This window comes from Oenanthe melanoleuca, unplaced genomic scaffold, assembly GCF_029582105.1.
Source record: "Oenanthe melanoleuca isolate GR-GAL-2019-014 unplaced genomic scaffold, OMel1.0 S001, whole genome shotgun sequence".
Lineage (NCBI taxonomy): Eukaryota > Metazoa > Chordata > Aves > Passeriformes > Muscicapidae > Oenanthe > Oenanthe melanoleuca.
In genome coordinates this window covers 7,944,453-7,965,854 of record NW_026612650.1, presented here as the reverse complement: position 1 = coordinate 7,965,854, position 21,402 = coordinate 7,944,453, and the positions used below count along the sequence as shown (strand labels likewise).

At 52.3% G+C, this 21,402-nt stretch overlaps 1 protein-coding gene across 1 annotated transcript; it reads right to left on the bottom strand.

Annotated features, from left to right (window-relative positions):
* Positions 1 to 880: 880 nt before the first annotated feature.
* Positions 881 to 16,461, bottom strand: LOC130266137 (zinc finger protein 239-like). The gene is made up of 3 exons (XM_056515475.1): positions 15,973 to 16,461; positions 2,550 to 2,631; positions 881 to 2,365 (listed from the first exon to the last, which is right to left on the bottom strand). The coding sequence occupies exons 2-3, from the start codon at positions 2,602 to 2,604 to the stop codon at positions 1,362 to 1,364; spliced, it is 1,059 nt and encodes a 352-aa protein (XP_056371450.1). The 5' UTR covers positions 2,605 to 2,631; positions 15,973 to 16,461; the 3' UTR covers positions 881 to 1,361.
* Between the last annotated feature and the right edge of the window lie 4,941 nt (positions 16,462 to 21,402).

Here is a 21,402-nt window from a genome sequence, read left to right as displayed (position 1 = left end):
CAGTTTTGTCCTAAACTTGGACAGGGACTGAGACTAAGTGCGGCACCAAAACCAACACCGAGACTGGCGCGACTGTAAAACCCACTGGGACTGAGACAAGCACCGCTCTGGAACCGAGACCAACACCAGGACCAGAATGAGCACAGGGAGCACTCAGTGACTGCTCCAAGACTGAGATCGACACTGGAATTAGAACAGAAACTGAGGCTGACACAAGAAGTGCTCTGAGACTGAGAGTGAGATTGAGATCAGCACCATGATCACACTGTGAGCACTCTGGGACCTCCACATTAACTCTGGGGACTTCTGGCTGTGTTTCTGAGTGGGACTGGGAGGGACCCCTGGGTGGGGTGGGACCCCCTCAGTTTGCATCGTTCTGGTGCAGCCATTCCAGTCCATACGGTCCCAGACTGTACAATCCCAGTCTGCATGGCCCTGATCCATCTGGTCCCAGTTTGAGCAGTCCCAGTCTGGAGAATCCAAGTCCACGTGATCCCAGCCCCCATGATCCCAGTCTGCATGGTCCTGCATGGCTCACACTGCCAGGCTCTGGAATTCCAGTTCCCAGCCAGGAAAAGATGTCCCTGACCTTGAAGGCAAGGCTCTTCAGAAGGGGCCAAAAGCCAAGTGCAGCAAGATCTTACAGGGACATTTCACTGCCAGCCTTCACAACTTCACCCATGGCCGCTGCAGCTCCTGCACTGGGAATCGAATCAGGGCAGGGTCTTTGGTGGGAGCTGGCCTGGGTCAAGGGAGACCCTGAGAGAGAAACAGAGCAGGCAGAGAGAGGCAGGAGAGGAAGGAGGCCACAAAGACAATCAGCTGAGAAGGTGCCACTGAAAACAGAACTGGAACTGACTGAAAGAGAATGGGACAGGAATCAGGAATTGTCAAAGTTTTATTTACTATCAGATCGATATCACTCAGCTAGCCCCACACAATCCCGATCCCACCACTCCAAATTTGGATCCCACTTCATCTAGTCTCTTTCCAACCCCTTCTCACCCAGGCGGCTGAAAGATCCAGTAAGGTTCGTGGGGATTGAGTTGTTTTGAGGAGGGAACAAGGCACTTTGAAGTTGGATTGAGCCCTTTTGTGTCAAAATTGAGGTGTTTTCACTGGGATTTCAGTGGTTTTGCGATGGCAGATTGATCTGTCTTGGCATTTGGAACACAAAGAGATGGAGAAGAGACAAAAATTAAGGCCAAAACAAAAGCATAACCAGGCAGCTGTCTTCCCAACATGGATCCCAGGCAATGTGGGTCACCAGGGCTCTGCCCAGCATGGGTCCTGCAGTGGGGGATGGAGTTGGAGCAGAACACAAAGCTCTTCATGCACTCGGAGCACTCACAGGGCTTCCCTTACCGGTGCCTACATTGGTGTCTAGTAAAGGCGGACCTGTCAAAGAAGCTCTTCCCACACTCGTCACACTCGTAGGGCCTCTCCCCAGTGTGGATGCGCCGGTGGATGATGAGGTCAGAGTTTTGCCTGAAGCCCTTCCCGCAGTCAGGACACTCATAGGGCCTCTCCTCCGTGTGTGTCTGGTAGTGCTTGAGAAGCCTGGAGCTGGTGGGAAACCTCTTCCCGCATTTAGAACACTCGTAGGGCCTCTCCCCAGTGTGGATCCTTTGGTGGCAGATTAGGCTGAAACGGTCCTTGAAGCCCTTCCCACAGTCCCCACACTTGTATGGCCTTTCCCCAGTGTGGATGTACTGGTGGCAGATCAACTTGGCACGCTCAATGAAGCTCTTCCCACACTCCTCACACTTGTGGGGCCTTTCCCCAGTGTGGATCCTCTGATGGCGGATCAGACTGGAGCTGCGGCTGAAGCTCTTCCCACACTCCTCACACTCGTGGGGCTTTTCCCCAGTGTGGATGCGCCGGTGTTTGGTGAGGGCGCCATTTTCCCTGAATCCCTTCCTGCAGTCAGGGCAGCGGAAGGGCTTCTCATCTGTGTGCGTGCACTGGTGCCTGAGGAGATTGCCTCTGGTGTGAAACCTCTTCCCACACTCCCCACACTCGTAGGGCCTCTCCCCAGTGTGGATCTTCTGGTGGCGGATCAGAAGGTACCTCCATCTGAAGCTCATCCCACACTCTGAGCACTTGTGGGGCTTCTCCCCATCACGAAGCTGCTCGTGGACCACCAGGTCCGAGCTCTGGCTCAATCTCCGGCCTGCCCGGCCCAGGCTGGGTCTTTCCTCCTCAGATCCCCGTGATCTACGTTTGCAGCCGCTCCTGGTGCGGGATCTCCGCGGCTTTTCCTCCCCGTTGGATTCCTGCGCCGTGGAGCTGCTGCAAACGGCCTCTTCCACCAGGTTGTGCCGAGGGGTTTTGTCCTCCCTGCTCTCCGTGCTCAGCTCCTTGTCTGGGCGAGAAAGGACAAGGAGAGGATGGGATTTGCATCCATGCCAGAGGGAAGGGAAAGGAGATCCCCCCAGCGCATCCCTGGCAGGTCGGTGTCGGCAGAGGGGTATCCTGCAGCCGGGGCCGTGCTGGGCTGGGAGATGGAGCAGGACAGAGGGGGAAAGGGGCCCTGACTTCCTCCTCACCTGCCTGGGGCTCCTGGGCCATCTTCCTCTTCCTCGCAGCCTTCTCCTCCGCCATCGGGCCAAGGCTTGGGAATGGGAAACCCTGTTTTGGGGAAAAACAAGGGATGAGCGCGTTGTATTGGGGGTTCCTCCTGCCCAAGTCCATCTCTAGAAGTCTTTGGGGACTGGGCTCCATCGAAACCTCCCAAACACCAACATTCTGCCCTGAAAATGCCTCCCCTGTCCCAGCTGCTGGGGGTCACGCTTGTATTGGGGGTCCCCCATCTACTCGGTCCCTGCCCTCCCCAGGCTGCTGGGAGTCCCAGGAATCTGAAAAGCTCCCCCCTCTTCCCTCTACCCATTTAGGGGTTCTGGGGTATTTTTGGGTCCTGGTGCCTCTTCTCCCTTTATTCTCTGCTTTGGGGTGCTGGGGGTCCAAGGAGTCCCCCCCGCCCCTCTCCAGGCTGTTGAGGGTCCCGCCAATGGCGGCGCTCCCCGCTCTCTGGGTTCTCCACTTTGGGGTCCTGGGGGACACAGGGCTCTGCTCCTCCAGGCTGCTTCTGCTGGCAGCTGCCACTGGGACCCTCCCAATGTCCCCCCAGTGGCATTTTCTGCTCAGCTTTGCAGTTCTGCATTCTACAAACATTCCTCTTCCCTAAAAAAACGAAACCATGCTGAAAGGCACTGGGACCATTCAAAGAATAACTGGGATAAAACAGGGGGCAAGTGAACCATGCTGTGGTAACTGGGAGTGCCTGGAAATAACTAGGAGATTGTTCAGGGCAACTAGGATATACTGGGAGTGTCTGAGACCATAGGGATGGTGACTGGGACATAACTGGGAGAGACTGGGAATGGGCTGAGGGGAAAACTGGGACCATGCTGGGGCAACTGGGGGCAAGTGTGAGTGACTGGGGCCCTGCTGGCAGAGACTGGCATCATACTGGACTCAAAGTGGGATAGTACTGGGAGTGACTGGGACTGTGCTAGGGGCATCTGGGAGAACTGATATAATAAGAGTGTCTGTAACTATACTGGGGGGACTGGAACCACACTGGGAACAGTTGTGGGCATTCTGGGGAGAACTGGGCACTGGGGATTCAGTGGGAGCTACTACTGTATACTGGGGGAAACTGGGCATGACTCGGGGCCATGCTGGGAGGGACTGAGATCATCTATGGAGTGACTGGGACTGTGCTAGGGGCAGCTGGGATCACACTGGGATGAACGGGGACCAAATGGAACCATGCTCAGTATGACTGGGATCACACTGGATCATACTGGCAGCAACTGGAACTGCACTGAGGGTGAATGGGAGAGGATGTGAGCAACTGGGATCAGTCTGGAAGTAGATGAGAACAACTGGCAATGACTGGGAACATGCTGGCGGCAATTGGGATGCAGTGGGAGAGACTGGAACCATACTGAGGGGAAATGGGAGCAACTGGAACCATACTGGATGATAATGGGAGCAGCTGTGCCCATGCCAGAGTCATAATGGGATCCTACTGGAACTACCTGGGATCGTACTGGAAGTGACTGGAATAGTACTAGGAATATCCTAGGATGACTAAGATCACACTGTAATCAGACTGGGAGTGACAGGAAAAGTGCTGGCTATGACCCAAACGATACTGGAAGTGACTGGGAGCAACTGGGCCAAACTGGGAGGGCCGGGGAGTCACTCTGGGCATAACTGGAATAATACTGGGACGAGCTGGGAAAGTCTGGGGCCATACTGGAGATGACTGGAACCATATTGGGGGGGACTGCGTGAAATGGATCATACTGGGATTACTTGAACCGTACTGGTAGTGACTTCAGGAACTACTGGGATCATCCTGGGAGCCACTGGGATTACAGTGATAGGGAATAGAACCTGGGTGGGGGTTACTGGGAGCTACTGAGCCCATGTTGGGAGGAAAATGTGGACACATTGGGAGCAATTGGGATCAACTGGAAGGAACTGGAACCATGCTGAGGGGACTGAGGCCTTAACAGGGATCGCACTGGGCAACTGGGATCACACTGGAAGGAAAAGGGACCAACTGGAACCATGCTCAGAATGACTGGGATCACACTGGATGATACTGGCAGCAACTGGAACTGTACTGAGGGTGACTGGGAGAGGCTCTGAGCAACTGGGATCAGTCTGGAAGTAACTGAGGACAACTGGGAATGACTGGCAACATGCTGGCAGCAACTGGCATGCACTGGGAGAGACTGGAACTATACTGAGGGGAAATGGGTGAATCTGGAACTATACTGGGTGATAATGGGAGCAGCTGTGCCCATGTCAGAGTCATACTGGGATCCTACTGGAAATAGCTGGGATGGTACTGGGAGTGACAGGAATACATTATAAGCACTTTGTTTATTAAAACTCCTAGTAGAGAACAATGAATTACAGCAGGGGGTGAAATGGGTGTAGACTTTGACCACATAGTTTCAGATCACTGAGCACGGTATGCATAACTTCTGCTGACACCAGCAGTTGCTTAACCGATTTTTGAGAATTCTTCCCTAGGCTAGGAGGAACCAGCAAGAAAGAATCGGGCGCCTCCCCCCTGCTGCGACCACCAGAAGACAGACTACAACTCCCCAGCAACGGGCCGCGCAGACGCAGAGTACTCCAAGGAAGGACAGGTCAGATGGAATAGAACTGCATAAAAGACCACGGGGGGGAGAGGGAACTGCGTGCCTTCGGTGGAGCAAAGACTCCCAGCTGCCCAGCGCTGTTTGCTTACTGTCGCTTGTTCTAATAAATTTTAATAGATTAGGACTGACTTGATCCAGTTTTCAGTTTATAACAATTTGGTGCTGTAACTCAGATAGGGACAACCTGGTGGGATGCTCTCCCTTGCGGAGGTGCCCTGCAATTTTGCGGCCCCGTTTGAGAGACGCCCTCCGGGACCCTAACCGACGAATCCTAAATTTGGCAGTAAGCAAAAAAAGCCGGCAACCCCGTAATCTTTGTGCACGAAGATCCGGATGAAGACGCAGGACGCGAGAGTATAGGCCGGTTATCTGTTCCGTTGGGGTTGGGTATCCCGGAGTGTGCTGAGTGCCCGATTGTGGGCGAAGCGAGTGCAGACCCCTTAGTAGTGCATTTCCCACACCCCGCAAGGGGCTGGGTCACGAACAGGGGGCAGCAGTGTGTGTGAGTGAGAAGGCACTCGGAAGATGGGACAGAGGAAAAGCAAGCCCTCTGTTCCCATGGGCGGGGGACACCAAGTTAAGCTCCCCCACATACCACCAGATAGTCCATTAGGTTTAATAATCAAGACCTGGGATGCCTTCCCATCTAGGAGCGGTAAAGACAGAGCAAAAATGATACACTATTGCATGGAAGTATGGGGGGGTCAGCAGATTAGGGGAGACCAACTCTGTTGGCCAATTTCTGGTTTCTTTGATGATTGGATTTGTCAGGCTTTAAATATCTATGTGAATTCAAAGGAGCCTTTAAGGCGAGAGGAGAGCGAATATGCTGCCTTATGGACAGTTACCGAGACTACAGTGAACCTTTTTACACTAAAGGAAGGTAGGAAGAAAAGGACCAAAACCGAAGATGAAACGCTCGTGCTGCCTCCACCCTATGTTCCACCACCTCCCCCTCCTGCACCTTTGCCACCTCCTAATCCTACTGCCCCTGCACATCCGGGGGACTCGGACTCGAGCTTGGACTCGGACTCGAGCACACCAGAAGTAAGGCGGAGGTTAACCAGGAGCCAGACAAAGAAGGAGCTGGACAGGCAAGAGTTATTTTCCCTTTGGGAGGTTCCAATTGGCAGTCAGGCACCCAGGAATGGCGGTACCCCTGAATTCAGGGGACGTCCGGGAGTTCAAGAAGGAAATGGGACATCTTTTAGAAGATCCCCTGTGAGTTTTGGAAAGAGTTGATCAGTTTTTAGGTCCAAACATTTACACATGGGATGAAATGCAGGCTGTTTTGGGCATCTTGTTTACAGCTGAGGAGAGGCGAATGATCAAGGCTGCTGGGATGAAGATATGGGACCAGCAACACTAAAAGGGTCCAGCCGGAGATCAAAAGTGGCCATTACAAAGACCTAATTGGGATAACCAAGATGCTAATCACCATACACATATGCAGGATCTCAGGACCATAATTATACAGGGAATTAAGGAAGCTGTCCCCCAGAAGACAGAACATCAACAAAGCCTGGAATGAACACCAGAAGAAAGATGAGGATCCCACGGAATGGTTGGAGAAGCTTAGGAGGAATTTTCAGTTATATTCAGGTGTAGATCCTAGTACCCCTGTGGGAGAGACAATGCTGAAATTTCAGTTTGTGGCAAAATCATGGGTGGACATTAAAAAGAAATTGGAGAAGCTAGACGACTGGCAGACTCGGGGGTTGTAGGAGTTGTTAAGGGAAGCACAGAAAGTATATGTTAGACGAGAGGATGAGGCTCAAAGGAAACAGGTGAAAATGATGGTGGCAGCGGTACGTGAAGGGCAGAGGGCAGCATCCTTGCAGAGGACAACTGCTTTCAGGAGAGGAATAGTCAAGGGGTAGAAAGATCGAGAAGAGAAAAGGAGGGAGGAGGCAGAGTGACGTGTTTCTATTGTGGGAAGAAGGGACATGTAAAGAGAGAATGTAGGAAAAGAGTAGCAAATGAAAAGATGTTTAAAAAGGATTAGGAGGGTCAGGGCTCTATTTGCTGGGGACACAGGAAAGATCAGAGCCCCTGGTAAAGCTAAGAGTAGGTCCCCAACAAGAAGAAATTGAATTTTTGGTAGATTCCGGGGCGGAAAGGTCAACTGTTCAATCCCTGCCCCGTGGCTGTAAAATCTCACCAAAAAGGTACAGGTGGTGGAAGCTAAAAGAAAACCCTTTGGGGTGCCGGTGATAGAGGATGTAACATTTAAAACAGACTCCAGAATACGCCTGGGGTCTCTATTGTTAGTCCCTGAAGCAGATTATAATTTGTTAGGGAGGGACAAGATGACTGAGTTAGGAATTAGTTTAGAAGTTGTAGAGAATAAATTGAACATTAAATTATGCCCCCTATGAAAAATGGATGAAGAAAAGATAAATCCTGAGGTGTGGTATACACCCAATACAGTGGGGAAATTAGAAAATGAACCTTTTGAAATAACAATCAAAAATCCCGAGATTCCTGTAAGAATTACCCGTTGTCCAAAGAGGGGAGAAAAGGTTTGAAACCCAAGATAGAGAGATTGTTAAAGAAAGGGCTACTAGAGCACTGTATGTCCCCCTTTAACAGCCCTATATTACCAGTAAAGAAGGCTGACGGAAAATACAGATTGGTACATGATTTAAGAGAAATAAACAAAAGAACCGTGGAAAGATTCCCAGTGGTTGCAAACCTGCATACCCTATTAAGCCAGCTAGGACCAGAAGATAAATGCTACAGCGTGATAGACCTGAAGGATGCATTCTGGTCCTGTCCCCTTAAGAAAACCTGCCGGGATTACTTTGCCTTTGAATGGGAGGACCCAGATACACACAGAAAACAACAGCTAAGGTGGACAGTCCTTCCCCAAGGATTCACCGAGTTCCCGAATTTGTTTGGACAAGCACTGGAGCAAATCTTGCGAAACTATGATCTAGGGGAAGGGGTGAGATTAGCACAGTATGTGGACGATTAATTACTAGCAGGGAAGGAAGAGGAAGCGGTCAGGCAGGAAAGCATAAAACTGCTGAACTTTTTGAGCTTACAGGGATTAAAGGTTTCTAAGTCCAAACTACAATTTGTAGAAGAGGAAGTAAAATATTTAGGGCACAGATTAAGTAAGGGCACAAAGAAACTGGACCCTGAGAGAGTGCAGGGCATCCTTTCAATTCCAGCCTCGAAAACTAAGAGACAGGTCTGACAATTGCTAGGACTGTTTGGCTATTGTAGACAATGGATTGAAGATTTTAGTGGCAAGGTCAAATTTCTATATCAGAAACTAGCTAAAGAAGGGTTGGTAAAGTGTTCTCCTGAAGATGAGGAACAATTAGAGGACCTTAAGGCAGAAGTGGTATACCCCCGGTACTGAGTTTGCCAGATCTGAAAGGGCCCTTTTTCCTGTTTGTCAATACCAATGAGGGGACAGCCTTTGGAGTCCTGGCTCAGGAGTGGGCTGGGAGTAAGAAGCCTGTAGCGAACCTATCCAAACTTCTAAACCCCATTAGTCAGGGATGGCCAACATGTTTACAAGCCATAGTAGCTGCTGTGTTACCAGTCAAAGAAGCAGTGAAAATCACTTTTGGAGGTGAACTTAAGGTCATGTCCCCGTATAACATTAGAGGGGTACTACAGAAGAAGGCGGAAAAAAGGATCATGGATGCCAGGCTCCTACTGTATGAGGGGATTTTGGTATCATCCCCTAAGTTAACACTAGAAACAACTGCCTTGCAAAATCCTGCCCAACATTTATACGGTGAGTCTAGCGAAGGATTGCCCCATGATTGTCTTAAAAATATAGAGGAGCAAACAAAAATCCTGCCAGACTTAGAAGAGGAGGAGTTAGAAGATGGGGGAAAAATATTTATGTATGGCTTGTCCCGAGTAATAGAAGGGAAAAGGAAATCAGGATATGCCATTATAAATGGGAGAACTTTTGAAGTCATAGAATCAGGTCCCCTTAGTCCCAGCTGGTGAATTATAGGCAGTATTAAGGACCCTGAAACTACTACAGGACAAGGAAGGAACTATATACACTGATTCAAAGTATGCCTACAGGGTGGTACATACATTTGGGAAAATTTGGGAAGAAAGGGGTCTGATAAACTCACAAGGAAAGGGGTTAATTCATGAGGAATTAATAGTTCAACTACTACGGGCTATAAGGGAGCCAAAGAAACTAGCTGTAGTAGACGTCAAAGGGCACCAAATAGGACTAAGTGTTATGGTAAGAGGGAATAATCTGGCAGACCAGGAAGCTCAGTGAGCAGCCCTGCTACCCCTAAGGATCAAAGAACAGACCAGACAGCAGTGTCCAACCTGTGGCAAAGATTTAGAGGAAGAGCCATGCTATGCCTGTTGGGAAGATTTTGGGATGGACAGAATACGTTGTGCCTGTGATAATTCACAAAGAAGGCACTGCCTTGTACATGGCCCCAGATGCATTCTTAGTTTCACTACTCAAGTGAAAGCCGAACTAATGCAAATGGGGGTATCAGAAACAACTGAAGGAAAATGGGAACTGCTGGATGGTAGGGAAGTTCTTCCCAAACCACTAGCCTTTAAAATACTACAGGCAATCCATGAAAAGACCCACTGGGGAACACAGGCATTAGTGGATCAATTTGTTATCAAATATATGTGCATTGGAATTTATAATGTGGCAAAACAAATTACTCAAGGATGTTTGACCTGTCAGAAGGTTAATAAGCAACAACTGAGAGAAACAGTGATGGGAGGAAGTGAGCTAGCACACCGACCCTTCTCCCATATACAATTAGATTTCACTGAATTACCAAAGATAGAGAGATGTAAGTACTTACTGGTAATAGTGGACCATCTGACCCATTATGTGAAGGCATTCCGTACTGCCCGATCCACCGCCCAAGCAGTAGTAAAATTGCTCATAGAAGAATTTATCCCCCATTATGGGATAATGGAGGCGGTAGATTCAGACAGAGGCCCACATTTCGCGTCCAAGGTGGTGGGGGATGTCTATTCAGCATTAGGGACTCGGTGGCAGTATCATACTCCCTGGCACCCACAGAGCTCAGGGAAGGTTGAGAGGATGAATGGAGAAATAAAAAGGCAATTAACTAAATTGATGTTAGAAACCAAGATGTCATGGATAAAATGTCTTCCTTTGGCTTTGCTAAACATAAGAACCCAGCCACAAACTGATGTAGGGATCTCCCCTTTTGAGATGCTCTATGGAATTCCCTATGACATGGAAGCCCCAGCAGATCACCCGAGTTTAGAAAGATATCTAAAGATAAATTTGTATACAACACGTTTGATGGCTAGGAGAGAGAAATTACGCAAGAAGGGACTTCTAGCACAGCGCCCACCTTTAGATATGGCCATCCACCAAATTAAACCTGCAGATAAGGTGTTAATCAAAGCCTGGAAAGAGATGTCCTCAACACCTCGTTGGGAAGGACCCTATGTTGCTTTGCTTACTACAGAAACAGCTGTGAGAACTGCTGAAAAAGGATGGACTCATGGTAGTCAAGTAAAAGGACCCATTTTGGTGGACACTGAGAAGCCCTGGAAGATAGCCAGCCCACCTGGGGACCTGAGAATCACCTTTAAAAGATAAGAATTTGGAACCAGACTCAGAACTATTACCAATGAACTCTGTGCAATTAATTCAAGAGATCTGAGTTGGTGAGTTGGCTGGATATAGCTATCCCATTGTTGTTGATTTCAGAGCATACTGTGGGATATGGGGCTGTGATTGCTATCCTTTTGTATGTTTTATCTGTAAAGTGTGCCAGGAACGGTGGTGGACGCACTGCCAAAGGAGCAGATCTCCAAGGGGAGTTTGTAGAGGGTGTTACCGAATAGAAAGGAAGCTCACACGGGCTACCCTGAAGGTGAGAAAAATTACTGGGAGAATAATAGAACAGTCTCAAGAGTGGTGGGACATACTTGTAAAAGGAGTGAACCCTGAGAACTATTGTTATCACTCTAATGAACCAGCACCACTTATAGCACGGATCATTAAAGGGTGTTGCTGAAAGGCCTCAACTGGGGCACAGTGGGTCCAGTGTGATTTACAAGTAAACGATAAAAATTTGGAATCGTATAAGAACAGAAAGGGGCGAAGCTACAGACCTCCTGAAGCCTACTTTGCTGCCGAGAAGATGGAACACCCCGCGGCTGGCCAGTCAGGGGGTGAGGTAGAGAGGTAAGAGAGTGTGGAGGCAGGAACCCACTGAGTGGGTGTCCCGAGTTGGTGTTGTGTCTGCTCCTCTCCTGCCCCCACACCTCTCTGTCTGCATGAAGCTGCCGCAGGTGCTGCTTCTCCCCTGCCCGGGGGGGTGGTGCCCCGGGGGCTGTGCTGCTGTTGTCCCAGCTGCCCGGCTGCCGCTGCTGCTGCTTGCTGCCCCAGCTGCTTGCTGCCGCGCTTGCTTGCTACCCCAGCTGCTGCTGCTGCTGCCCGCTGCTTTCTGCCCTGCTGCTGCTGCCCCGGCTGCTGCTTTCCCTCCCCCCGCCTCCTCCCCTTCAGCTCTAAGATCTGTACCGGCTCCGGATGGGACCTGAACATCAGAGACTGCCTCTGAAGCCTGCCAAAGAAGCTTCTCGCCCTTCCCAGTAGCGACCGTCTCTCACTTTGGTGAAAACGTTTTTTGTCATCTAGGATTGTACTTTCCTGTTGCTGGGAAGTGTTTTTCTTGTGTTTGTTAATAAATAGGTTTTTTCCACTTTTCCCCCCGAGTAAAATTCTTTCCGAGTCCAGTGGGGGGAAGAATTATGAGGGGGGCTTATTCTCTGGGGGGGCTCCTTTGGAGGCTTCCCCCCAGTTTTGTCCTAAACTTGAACAGTGGGACAACTCAAAAATCCTTCAAGAAATGCCCCATGGATATTAATTCCCTAAGAAACCAAAAAATGGCCACCACATTGGGACCACGGGGAGACAAACACCTGGGGGGAGACAAAGAGATTAGGAAATAAGGCTTTAACAACCAGGCCGAGGCCCTACCCCTTCTGGCAGACTATATTGGTGATTTTGGGATGGCTTTTTGAATTGTCACAAGGAGAACACAGCCACCAACCCTTCAGAAGGCCTCTAATCAGGTGCGAAGATCAACAACTAGCTCAGTCTAGAGAGGGGCAAGGGGCCCCTAGCTTCACAGCACCCTTGAGCTCACCTGTAGTCATAGATAAAACACAAGCCCAACTAAAAGCATTTTATATGTGCCCAAGCTTGAATCCGGGAAGAAGTTACTGTAATTCACCCGGAGAATATTATTGTGCTTATTGCGGCTGATTGGGAACCTGGGGCGGGCAAAGATAAATACCTTCAAGTGGGATGGGGCCCCTCAGACTGCCAAAAACCTAAGCATCCATATAGTGGGGGAGTACTTGGAAGTAGTACTGGTTACTTCATTTATTTAAACATTACAAACCCACAAGACCCTGGGTGGGTGATTGGGAGGACTTGGGGAGTGCGGTATTGGGAACCAGGCACCGATAGAGGAGGACTAATACTCATTAAGAAGGAACCCTTGTCCCGTGACTATCAGGCCATAGGCCTGAACCCGATAATTAGTGATGACAATTTGCCTAAAGTAAATGACACCTTCACTAAAGGTAACGGCACCCTGGCATCAGACAACGCCCCACTGTCAACCCACAACAAAACACCCTTTGGAGCCTTATGCATGCAGCTTATCAAGTTCTTAATGCCACTAAGCCTGACCTTACTGAACGTTATTGGCTTTGTTTTGATATTAAACCCCCTTTTTATGAAGCAATAGGAGTCACTGAAAAGGCTAGGCGGGCAAATGGAAGTAACCCCCCCTCAATGTGATTGGAAAGGTACTCAAGCTCGAGGGATAACTTCAGCAGCACTAACCGGAAAGGGGAGGCGTATCGGCAATGTCCCAAAAGATAAAGAACACCTGTGTGGGGTAATAACAAAAGCAAAGCAACCGAGAAACCCCGCCACCTGGTTAATCCCGGCCAGAAATACTAGATGGGTATGTTCCTTGTATTTCTCTCAATTTATTCAATGGAACGTCAAATTTTTGTGTGCAGGTATTGATAGTCCCTTAAATTATATATCACCCAGAAGAATATGCATACGATCTCCAAGACACTAAGGGACATCACTTGACAAAAAGGGAACCGTTCACAGCCTTAACCGCGGCCACTTTAATGTTAATTGGAGGAGCAGGGGTAGGAACCAGAGTAGCATAACTGGTCAACCAAAATCAAGAATTCAATTCCTTAAGGGTAGCTGTAGATGCAGACTTAGCCTACACTGAGCGATCCATAACCGCTCTAGAAAAAGATGTTCGGTCACTATCAAAAGTAGTGTTACAAAACTGAAGGGGTCTAGATCTAATCTTTTTACAACAAGGGGGATTGTGTGTTGCCTTAAGAGAAGAGTGTTGCGTGTACACGAATAAAACAGATACTGTAAGGGATTCAATGGCCAAGCTAAGAGACGGGTTAGAGCGAAGGAAGAAAGAAAGGGAAGCCCACCAAAGCTGGTATGAGACTTGGTTTAATAATTCTCCTTGGCTCACTACCCTATTGTCAACCACAGCAGGACCAATCATCCTCCTAGTATTAGGATTAATTTTGGCCCCTGCATCTTTAAAAAAATCATAAAAATTGTAAAAAGACGACTAGAGGCAGCACACCTAATGCTCATTCGAGCTAAATATGAGCAAATACCTGGTGATCCAGAGGTAATTGAAACACTCTGCCCTGAGTCATAGAGAACTGAAATGTTTTAATGAACAAAATGATAACAGAGAAAAGGAGGGATTGTGATACAGAATAAGCACTTTGTTCGTTAAAACTCCTAGTAGAGAACAATGAATTACAGCAGGGGGTGAGACGGGTGTAGACTTTGACCACATAGTTTCAGATCACTGAGCACGGTATGCATAACTTCTGCTGACTCAGCAGCTGCTTAAACGGTTTCTGAGAATTCTTCCCTAGGCTAGGAGGAACCAGCAAGAAAGAATCGGGCGCCTCCCCCCTGCTGTGACCACCAGAAGACAGAATACGACCCCCCAGCAACGGGCCGCGCAGACGCAGAGTACTCCAAGGAAGGACAGGTCAGATGGAATAGAACTGCATAAAAGACCACGGGGGGGAGAGGGAACTGCGTGCCTTCGGTGGAGCAAAGACTCCCAGCCGCCCAGCGCTGTTTGCTTACTGTCGTTTGCTCTAATAAACTTTAATTAAGACTGACTTAATTCAGTTTTCACTCTCACTCTAGAACACGGAGGGGTCTCCATGGGGTGCAGCAGCACTGCCCTCCCCCCAGCCCCTCTGTGATCCCCCCCAGGGGGCAGCACGAAGCCCCCTGCCCACCGCCGCGGGCTCAGCTCGCTCAGCTGCGCGTTGCTCGCCCCCAGCTCGGGGAGCGCCCAGAGCTGCGGCCGGGGGCTCTTCCCCTGCAGCGCCAGCACCAGCGGAGACCCCGCCCCAAATCGGAGACAGACTCGGGATGGGACCCCTCCTCAATTGAGGACCCTTCCTCTAAATGGGACCCCCGCCCCAAATCGGGGAGAGCATCGGGATGGGACCCCTCCCCAAATCCTGACCCTTCCCTAGCCTGGGACCCCTCCCCAAATCGGGACCCCCGACTCAAATCGGGGACAGACTCGGGATGGGACCCCGCCCCAAAATGGGACCCCTCCTTGGTTTGGGACCCCTCCCCAAATCAGGACCCCCGCCCCAAATCCAGCGTTCCCTCGGCCTGAGACCCCTCCCCAAAAATAGACCCGTCCTCACCCTGTGACTCCTCCCCAGACTGGCACCCCTCCCCATCTCCACGAGTGCCCCCAGACCCCTCCTGAAATGCCCTGGAAGCCCCAAAACGGGACCCCTCCCCAAACAGAGCACCCACCTCGGCGCCACCCGAGGCCCCCTGAGCCCCCCCTCAGCCGCCGCCCCCTCCCCAAATCGGGCGTGGAACACGTTGGGGATCTCGGGGTCCCGCCGGAATCGGGGTCCCAGTGGCTGCTGGGTGGGGACGGCCAGGAGCAGCCCTGGCAGGGGAATTTGGGGTTCAGGGGAGGCGTGGGGACCCCCAGCTCGTGGGGAACCCCAAAATGCACACGGAACAGCTGCAGCCCCCCAAAAAGCCCCCCCAAAAACATCTCCAGGTCCCCAAACCCCACCCCCAAAAACATCTCCAGCCCTCCAAACCCCCCTCAAATACATCTCTAAACCCCCAAAATCCCAAGTTGCCCCCAAAATATCTCCCGTCCCCCAAAAAAATCTCGACTCCCCGAAATCCCTAAATCGCCACAAATCCCCCTAAACATTTCCAGCCCCCCAAATCCCCTTCCCTCCCCCAAAAATACCGGGACCCCCCAAATACCGGGATCTCCCTAAAAACACCAGAACCCCTCAATACCGGGACCCTCCAAATATCGGGACCCTCCCAAAAAGAGCCGGAACCCCCCAAAAACCGGCCAGGACTCCCCCAAAAAAACCGAGACGCCTCCAAATTCCAGGCCCTCCAAAACCACCGGGACCCCCCCGCCCTCAATACAAGGACACTCAAAATATCGGGACCCCCCCAAATATCGGGAACCCCCCCAAATATCGGGTCCCCCTAATACTGGGACCCCCCCCAAAAATACCAGGACCCCAAAAACAGCCGGGACCCGCCAAACATCAGAACACCCCCAAATATCCGGGCCCCCCAATACTGAGACCTCCCCGAATATCGGGACGACCCCCCCCCAAATATCGGGGCCCCCCAAAAAACAGCCGGGACCCCCCAAAAAGAGCCGGGACACCCCAAATCACTGACCTGGTCCCGGGGGTGTTCCGGGTCCTTTGTTTGGGGGGGATCCCGGTCCCGGTCCGTTTGTTGGGGGAGTCCCGGGGGAGGTCAGGGCCGAGCCCCCTCAGCGACCCCCCGGGTGGAACCCCCGCAGGGACCCGCGGGAGAGCGCGCCGAACAGCATCAGGAATTTGGGGGGATTGGGGGGATTGGGGAGGGGCTGGAATTCGGGAGGGGCTGGGAATTGGGGGGGCTGGAATTTGGGGGGGGGGGTGCTAGGAACTTGAGGGGGGGGGGGGGGCTGAAATTGGGAGGAGTCGGGAATTGGGGATCGGGAATTTGGGGGACTCGGGGAAGGTTACCGGGATTTTGGGGGGGATTTTGGGGGGGAGTCTCGGGGACGGGTGGGGGGATCACGAGAAGGGTTTTGGGGGGTTTTTGGGGGTCCCGGGATCCTCTGGCCGCTCCGTTCCCGCGCTCTCCGCGTGCTCATGCGCCACTTCCGGGTTTAGAAGCCCCACCTCCTCCGGCGGAAGCCAATGAGAGATGAGCATTGCGCGCAGGCCACGCCCACCCCGAGCCGGCAGCGCCCCGTGGCGGATCCGGGGAAACCGCCGCGACCCCTCCCCAAAACGGGGGGGCTGGACCCCCCAAATCCAAACCAAAACCCGCCAACTGCCACCAGGCCCCCCAAAACTCCCCCAATCCCCACTAACCCCCCCCCCAAAACTCCCCAATTTCCCCCCAAAACCACACACACATCAGAGGCACGATTTTATTTGGGGACGGGGGGTCCGCCATCCCAAAACCAGCATAAATGACCCCAAAACTCCCCTCAAACCCTCCCTAGATCCCCCCAAACCCCCCGAAAACCACAAAATCCCCTAAAAATCCGGCGGGATTTTATTGGAGAGGGGTCTGCAGGGGGTGCAGCGCCCCCGCAGCCCCAAAACCCCCCAAAACCTCCTCAATTTCCCCAAAACTCCCACAAAAAACCAAAAATACTGCCAAATCTCCCCAATCTCTTCCCAAACTTCCCAAGACTACCCCAAAACCCCTCCAAATCCCCAAACACCCACCCAAATTGGCCAAAAAAACCAGGAAACCCCCCAAATCCAACGGGGATTTATTGGGGAGGGGTCTGCAGGGGATGCAGCAGCACGGCCATCCCAAAATCCCCCAAAACCTCCCCGAAACCTCCCAAAACCAGCCCAGAAATCTCCCCAGATCCAGCTGGGATTTATTGGGGAGGGGTCCGCAGGGAGGGGCAGCAGCATGGCCACCCCAAAACCCCTCCAAATGCCCCCAAATCTCCCCTAGACTCCCCAAAACCCCCCAAGAAAGGCAAAATCCCCCACAAATCCCCCCAAACCTCCCCGAAACTCCCCTCAAACCTCCCCAGGACCCCCCTAAATTCCCCCCAAATTCCCCAAACAACTAAACCCTTCCCAAAAAATCAAAAAATCCCCCCCAAATCCAGCGGGGTTTACTGGGGAGGGGTCTGCAGGTGGTGCAGCAGCACGGTCATCCCAAAATGCTCCCCAAAAATCCCCCAAATCCTCCCAAAAAAAATCACAGAAGCCCCCCAAGACCCTCCCAAAACCCCCCCTATAAACCACAGAAGCCCCCCAAAAAACACAAACCCCCTCAAATCCATGTGGTTTATTGGGGAGGGGTCCGCAGGTGGTGCAGCATCACGGCCATCCCAAAACTCTCCCAAAAACACCCCCAAACTCCCCCCGAAAAACCACAGAAGCTCCCCCAAAAAAGACAAAAGCTCCACAAAATCCAGCTGGATTTTATTGGGGCGGGGTCTCCAGCGGGTGCAGCAGCGAGGCCATCCCAAAAGCCCCAAAAACTCCCCAAACCTCCCCCTCCCAAAATCACCCTAAAAACCCCAAAATCCATGAGATTTATTGGGGAGGGGTCTCTATGGGGTGCAGCAGCACCGCGCCCCCCCCTATCGCCTCTGTGACCCTCCTGGGGGGCAGCACGAAGCCCCCTCCCCATGGTGTTTATTGGGGAGAGGTCTCCATGGTGTTTATTGGGGAGGGGTCCCCATGGTGTTTATTGGGGAGGGGTCTCTATGGGGTGCAGCAGCACCGCGCGCCCCCCAGCTCCGCTCTGACCCCCCCGGGGGGCAGCACGAAGCCCCCTCCCCACCGCCGCGGGGAGCTCCCAGAGCTCGGGGAGCGCCCAGAGCTGCGGCCGGGGGCTCTTCCCCTGCAGCGCCAGCACCAGCGGAGACCCCGCCCCAAATCGGAACCCCCGCCCCAAATCGGGGACAGACTCGGGATGGGACCCCTTCTCAAATTGGGATTCCAAACCGAACCAGGTCCCTGACCCAAATTGGGGTCCCGCCCCGAACGGGGACCCCGCCCCAAATCGGGGAGAGCATCGGGATGGGACCCCTCCCCAAATGAGGACCCATCCTCAAATTGGGATCCTTCCTGTAAATGGGACCCCCACCCCAAATCGGGGAGAGCATCGGGATGGGATCCCTCCCCAAATCCTGACCCTTGCCTAGCCTGGGACCCCTCCCCAAATCGGGACCCCCGACTCAAATCAGCGACAGACTCGGGATGGGATCCCGCCCCAAAATGGGACCCCTCCTTGGCCTGGGACCCCTCCCCAAATTGGGATCCCGCCCCAAATCCAGCGTTCCCTCGGCCTGAGACCCCTCCCCAAAACGAGACCCGTCCTCAGCCTGCGACCCCTCCCCAAACTGGGACCTCTCCCCATCTCCACGAGCGCCCCCAGACCCCTCCTGCAATCCCCTGGGACCCCCAGAATGGGACCCCTCCCCAAACACAACCCCCTCCCCAAATAGTGACCCCTCTCCAAATAGTGAATCCCCCTCGGGACAACCCGAGTCCCCCTGATGCCCCCCCTCAGCCGCCGACCCCTCCCCAAACTGGGCGTGGAACACGTTGGGGATCTCGGGGTCCCGCCGGAATCGGGGTCCCAGTGGCTGCTGGTGGGGGGGAGCACGGCCAGGAGCAGCCCTGGCGGGGAAATTCGGGGTTCGGGGGGGTCGCGGGGACCCCCGGCTCATGGAGAACCCCCAAACCCACCCGGAACAGCTGCAGACCTCAAAAAATCCCCCAAAAACATCTTCAGCCCCCAAAAACCATCCTCTCCAAATCGCCCCCAAAATATCCCCAAAAATATCTCCAGACCCCAAACCCCAAATCGCCCCCAATTCTCCCCAAATCCCAAACTGGGTGTTCAGGGGGGTCTGGGGGGATTTTTTGGAGGAATTTTGGGGGGATTTGGAGGATTTTGGGGACCTCCCCCCCCGTCACTGTTGGTCAGAACCTGGTGACTCCAGCTTTGGGGGATTTGGGATTCTGGGGACATTTGGGAAATTTTGGGGGTGTTTTGGGTTTAAGGACATTTGGGGGGGGATTAGGGGTTTTTGGGGTGATTTTGGGGTCTTTTTGGAGGTTTTTTGGGGTTTTTTTTTTTTGGGTTTTTGTGGGGATTTTGAGGGGGGATTTTGGGGGATTTGGGGCTCAGGCAGGTTTGGGGGTTTTGGGGATTTTTGGGATATTTTTGGATTTTTTGGGGTCCCCTCACTGTTCGTCAGGGCCCAGTGAGCTTTGGGGGGTTTTGGGGGGTATTTTGGGTTTTTTGGGGTTTTTTTGAGGGGATCAATGTGGGATTTGGCGCTCAGGCAGGTTTGGGGTAATTATGGGGTATTTTTGGGGATATTTTGGGGTATTTTGGCCCCTATCTCACTGTTGATCAGGGCCCATTGAGCCCTGTGGGTTTTTTGGGGGGTTTTTTTGGATTTTTTTTTGGTTTTTTTTCGGGGGGGATTTTAGGGGATTTGGGGCTCGGGGAGGTTTGGGGAATTTTGGGGTATTTTGGGATATTTTGAACCCCTCTCACCATTGATCATGGCCCAGTGAGCCTTGTGGGTGTTTTGGAGTTTTTTTGGGAGAGGATTTTGGGGGATTTGGGGCTCAGGCAGGTCTGGGGGTTTTGGGGGTATTTTTGGGGTATTTTGGGATATTTTGGCCCCTCTCTCACCGTTTATCAGAGCCCAGTGAGCCTTGTGCCCCTTGGGGGTATTTTGGGGTGGCTTTGGTTTTTTTTTGGAGGGGATTTTGGGCTCAGGAAAGTTTGTGTTTTTGGGGTTTTTTTTGGGGTATTTTTGGGATATTTTGGCCCCTCTCTCACTGTTGATCAGAGCCCAGTGAGCCTTGTGCCCCTTGAGGGTATTTTGGGGTGGTTTTGGTTTTTTTGGGGGGGGATTTTGGGCTCAGGGAGGTTTGGATTTTTTGGGGTTTTATTTGGAGTATTTTTGGGGTATTTTTGGGATATTTTGGCCCCTCTCTCACCGTTGATCAGGGCCCAGTGAGCCTTGTGGCCCCGGTGGCAGCACAGACCATGGTTGCTGTTCTTGTCATAGCTGTGGGGTCAAGGGCAAAGACTCCAGACCCAAAGCCCCAAACCCTGACCCCAGATGACCCAAATAAGCCCCAATAACCCCAATAAGGATATGGGACCAGCAGGGCTCTGCCCACACCCCACACCCCAAATGACCCCAATGACCCCAATTAACCCCAATAACCCCAATAACCCCAATAAGGATATGGGACCAGCAGGGCTCTGCCCAGTCCCCACACCCCAAACCCTGATTCCAAACGACCTCAATAACCCCAATTAACCCTAATAAGGATACGGGACCAGCAAGGCTCTGCCCACACCCGATACCCTGACCCCAAACAACCCCATTAACCCAAATTAACCCTAATAAAGGATATGGAACCAGCAGGGCTCTGCCCACAACCCACACCCCAAATGACCCCAATGAGCCCCAATAAACCCAAAGGATACGGGACCAGCAGGGCTCTGCCCAAACCCCAAACGACCCCAATGACTCCAATTAACCCCAATTAACCCCAATAACCCCAATTAGGATACGGGACCAGCAGGGCTCTCCCCAAAGCCCAAATGACCCCAAATGACCCAAATAAGGATATGGGACCAGCAGGGCTCTGCCCACACCCCAAACCCTGATCCCAAACGGCCCCAAATAACCCCAATTAACCCTAATAAAGGATATGGGACCAGCAGGGCTCTGCCCACACCCCAAACCCCAAATGACCCCAATGACTCCAATGACCCCAAATTACCCCAATGACCCCAAATGACCCCAATGACTCCAATGACCCCAAATTACCCCAATGACCCCAAATTACCACATTTGACCCCAAATGACCCCAATAACCCCAAAGGATATGGGACCAGCAGGGCTCTGCCCAAACCCCAAACCCCAAATGACCCCAATGACTCCAATGACCCCAAATTACCCCAATGACCCCAAATTACCGCATTTGACCCCAAATGACCCCAATAACCCCAAAGGATACAGGACCAGCTGGGCTCTGCCCCGCAGCAGGTGCCGCAGCACCCGGCCTTGGTTGGGCCCCCCCAGCAGCACCTCAG

What these genes read in the sequence shown, in the direction of transcription:
- LOC130266137 (XM_056515475.1), bottom strand. Translation starts at nt 2,604, where the DNA reads ATGGCGGAGGAGAAGGCTGCGAGGAAGAGGAAGATGGCCCAGGAGCCC. An exon ending in GGCCCAGGAGCCCCAGGCAG is followed by an intron (nt 2,366 to 2,549) that starts GTGAGGAGGAAG and finishes TTTCTCGCCCAG; the next exon opens with ACAAGGAGCTGAGCACGGAG.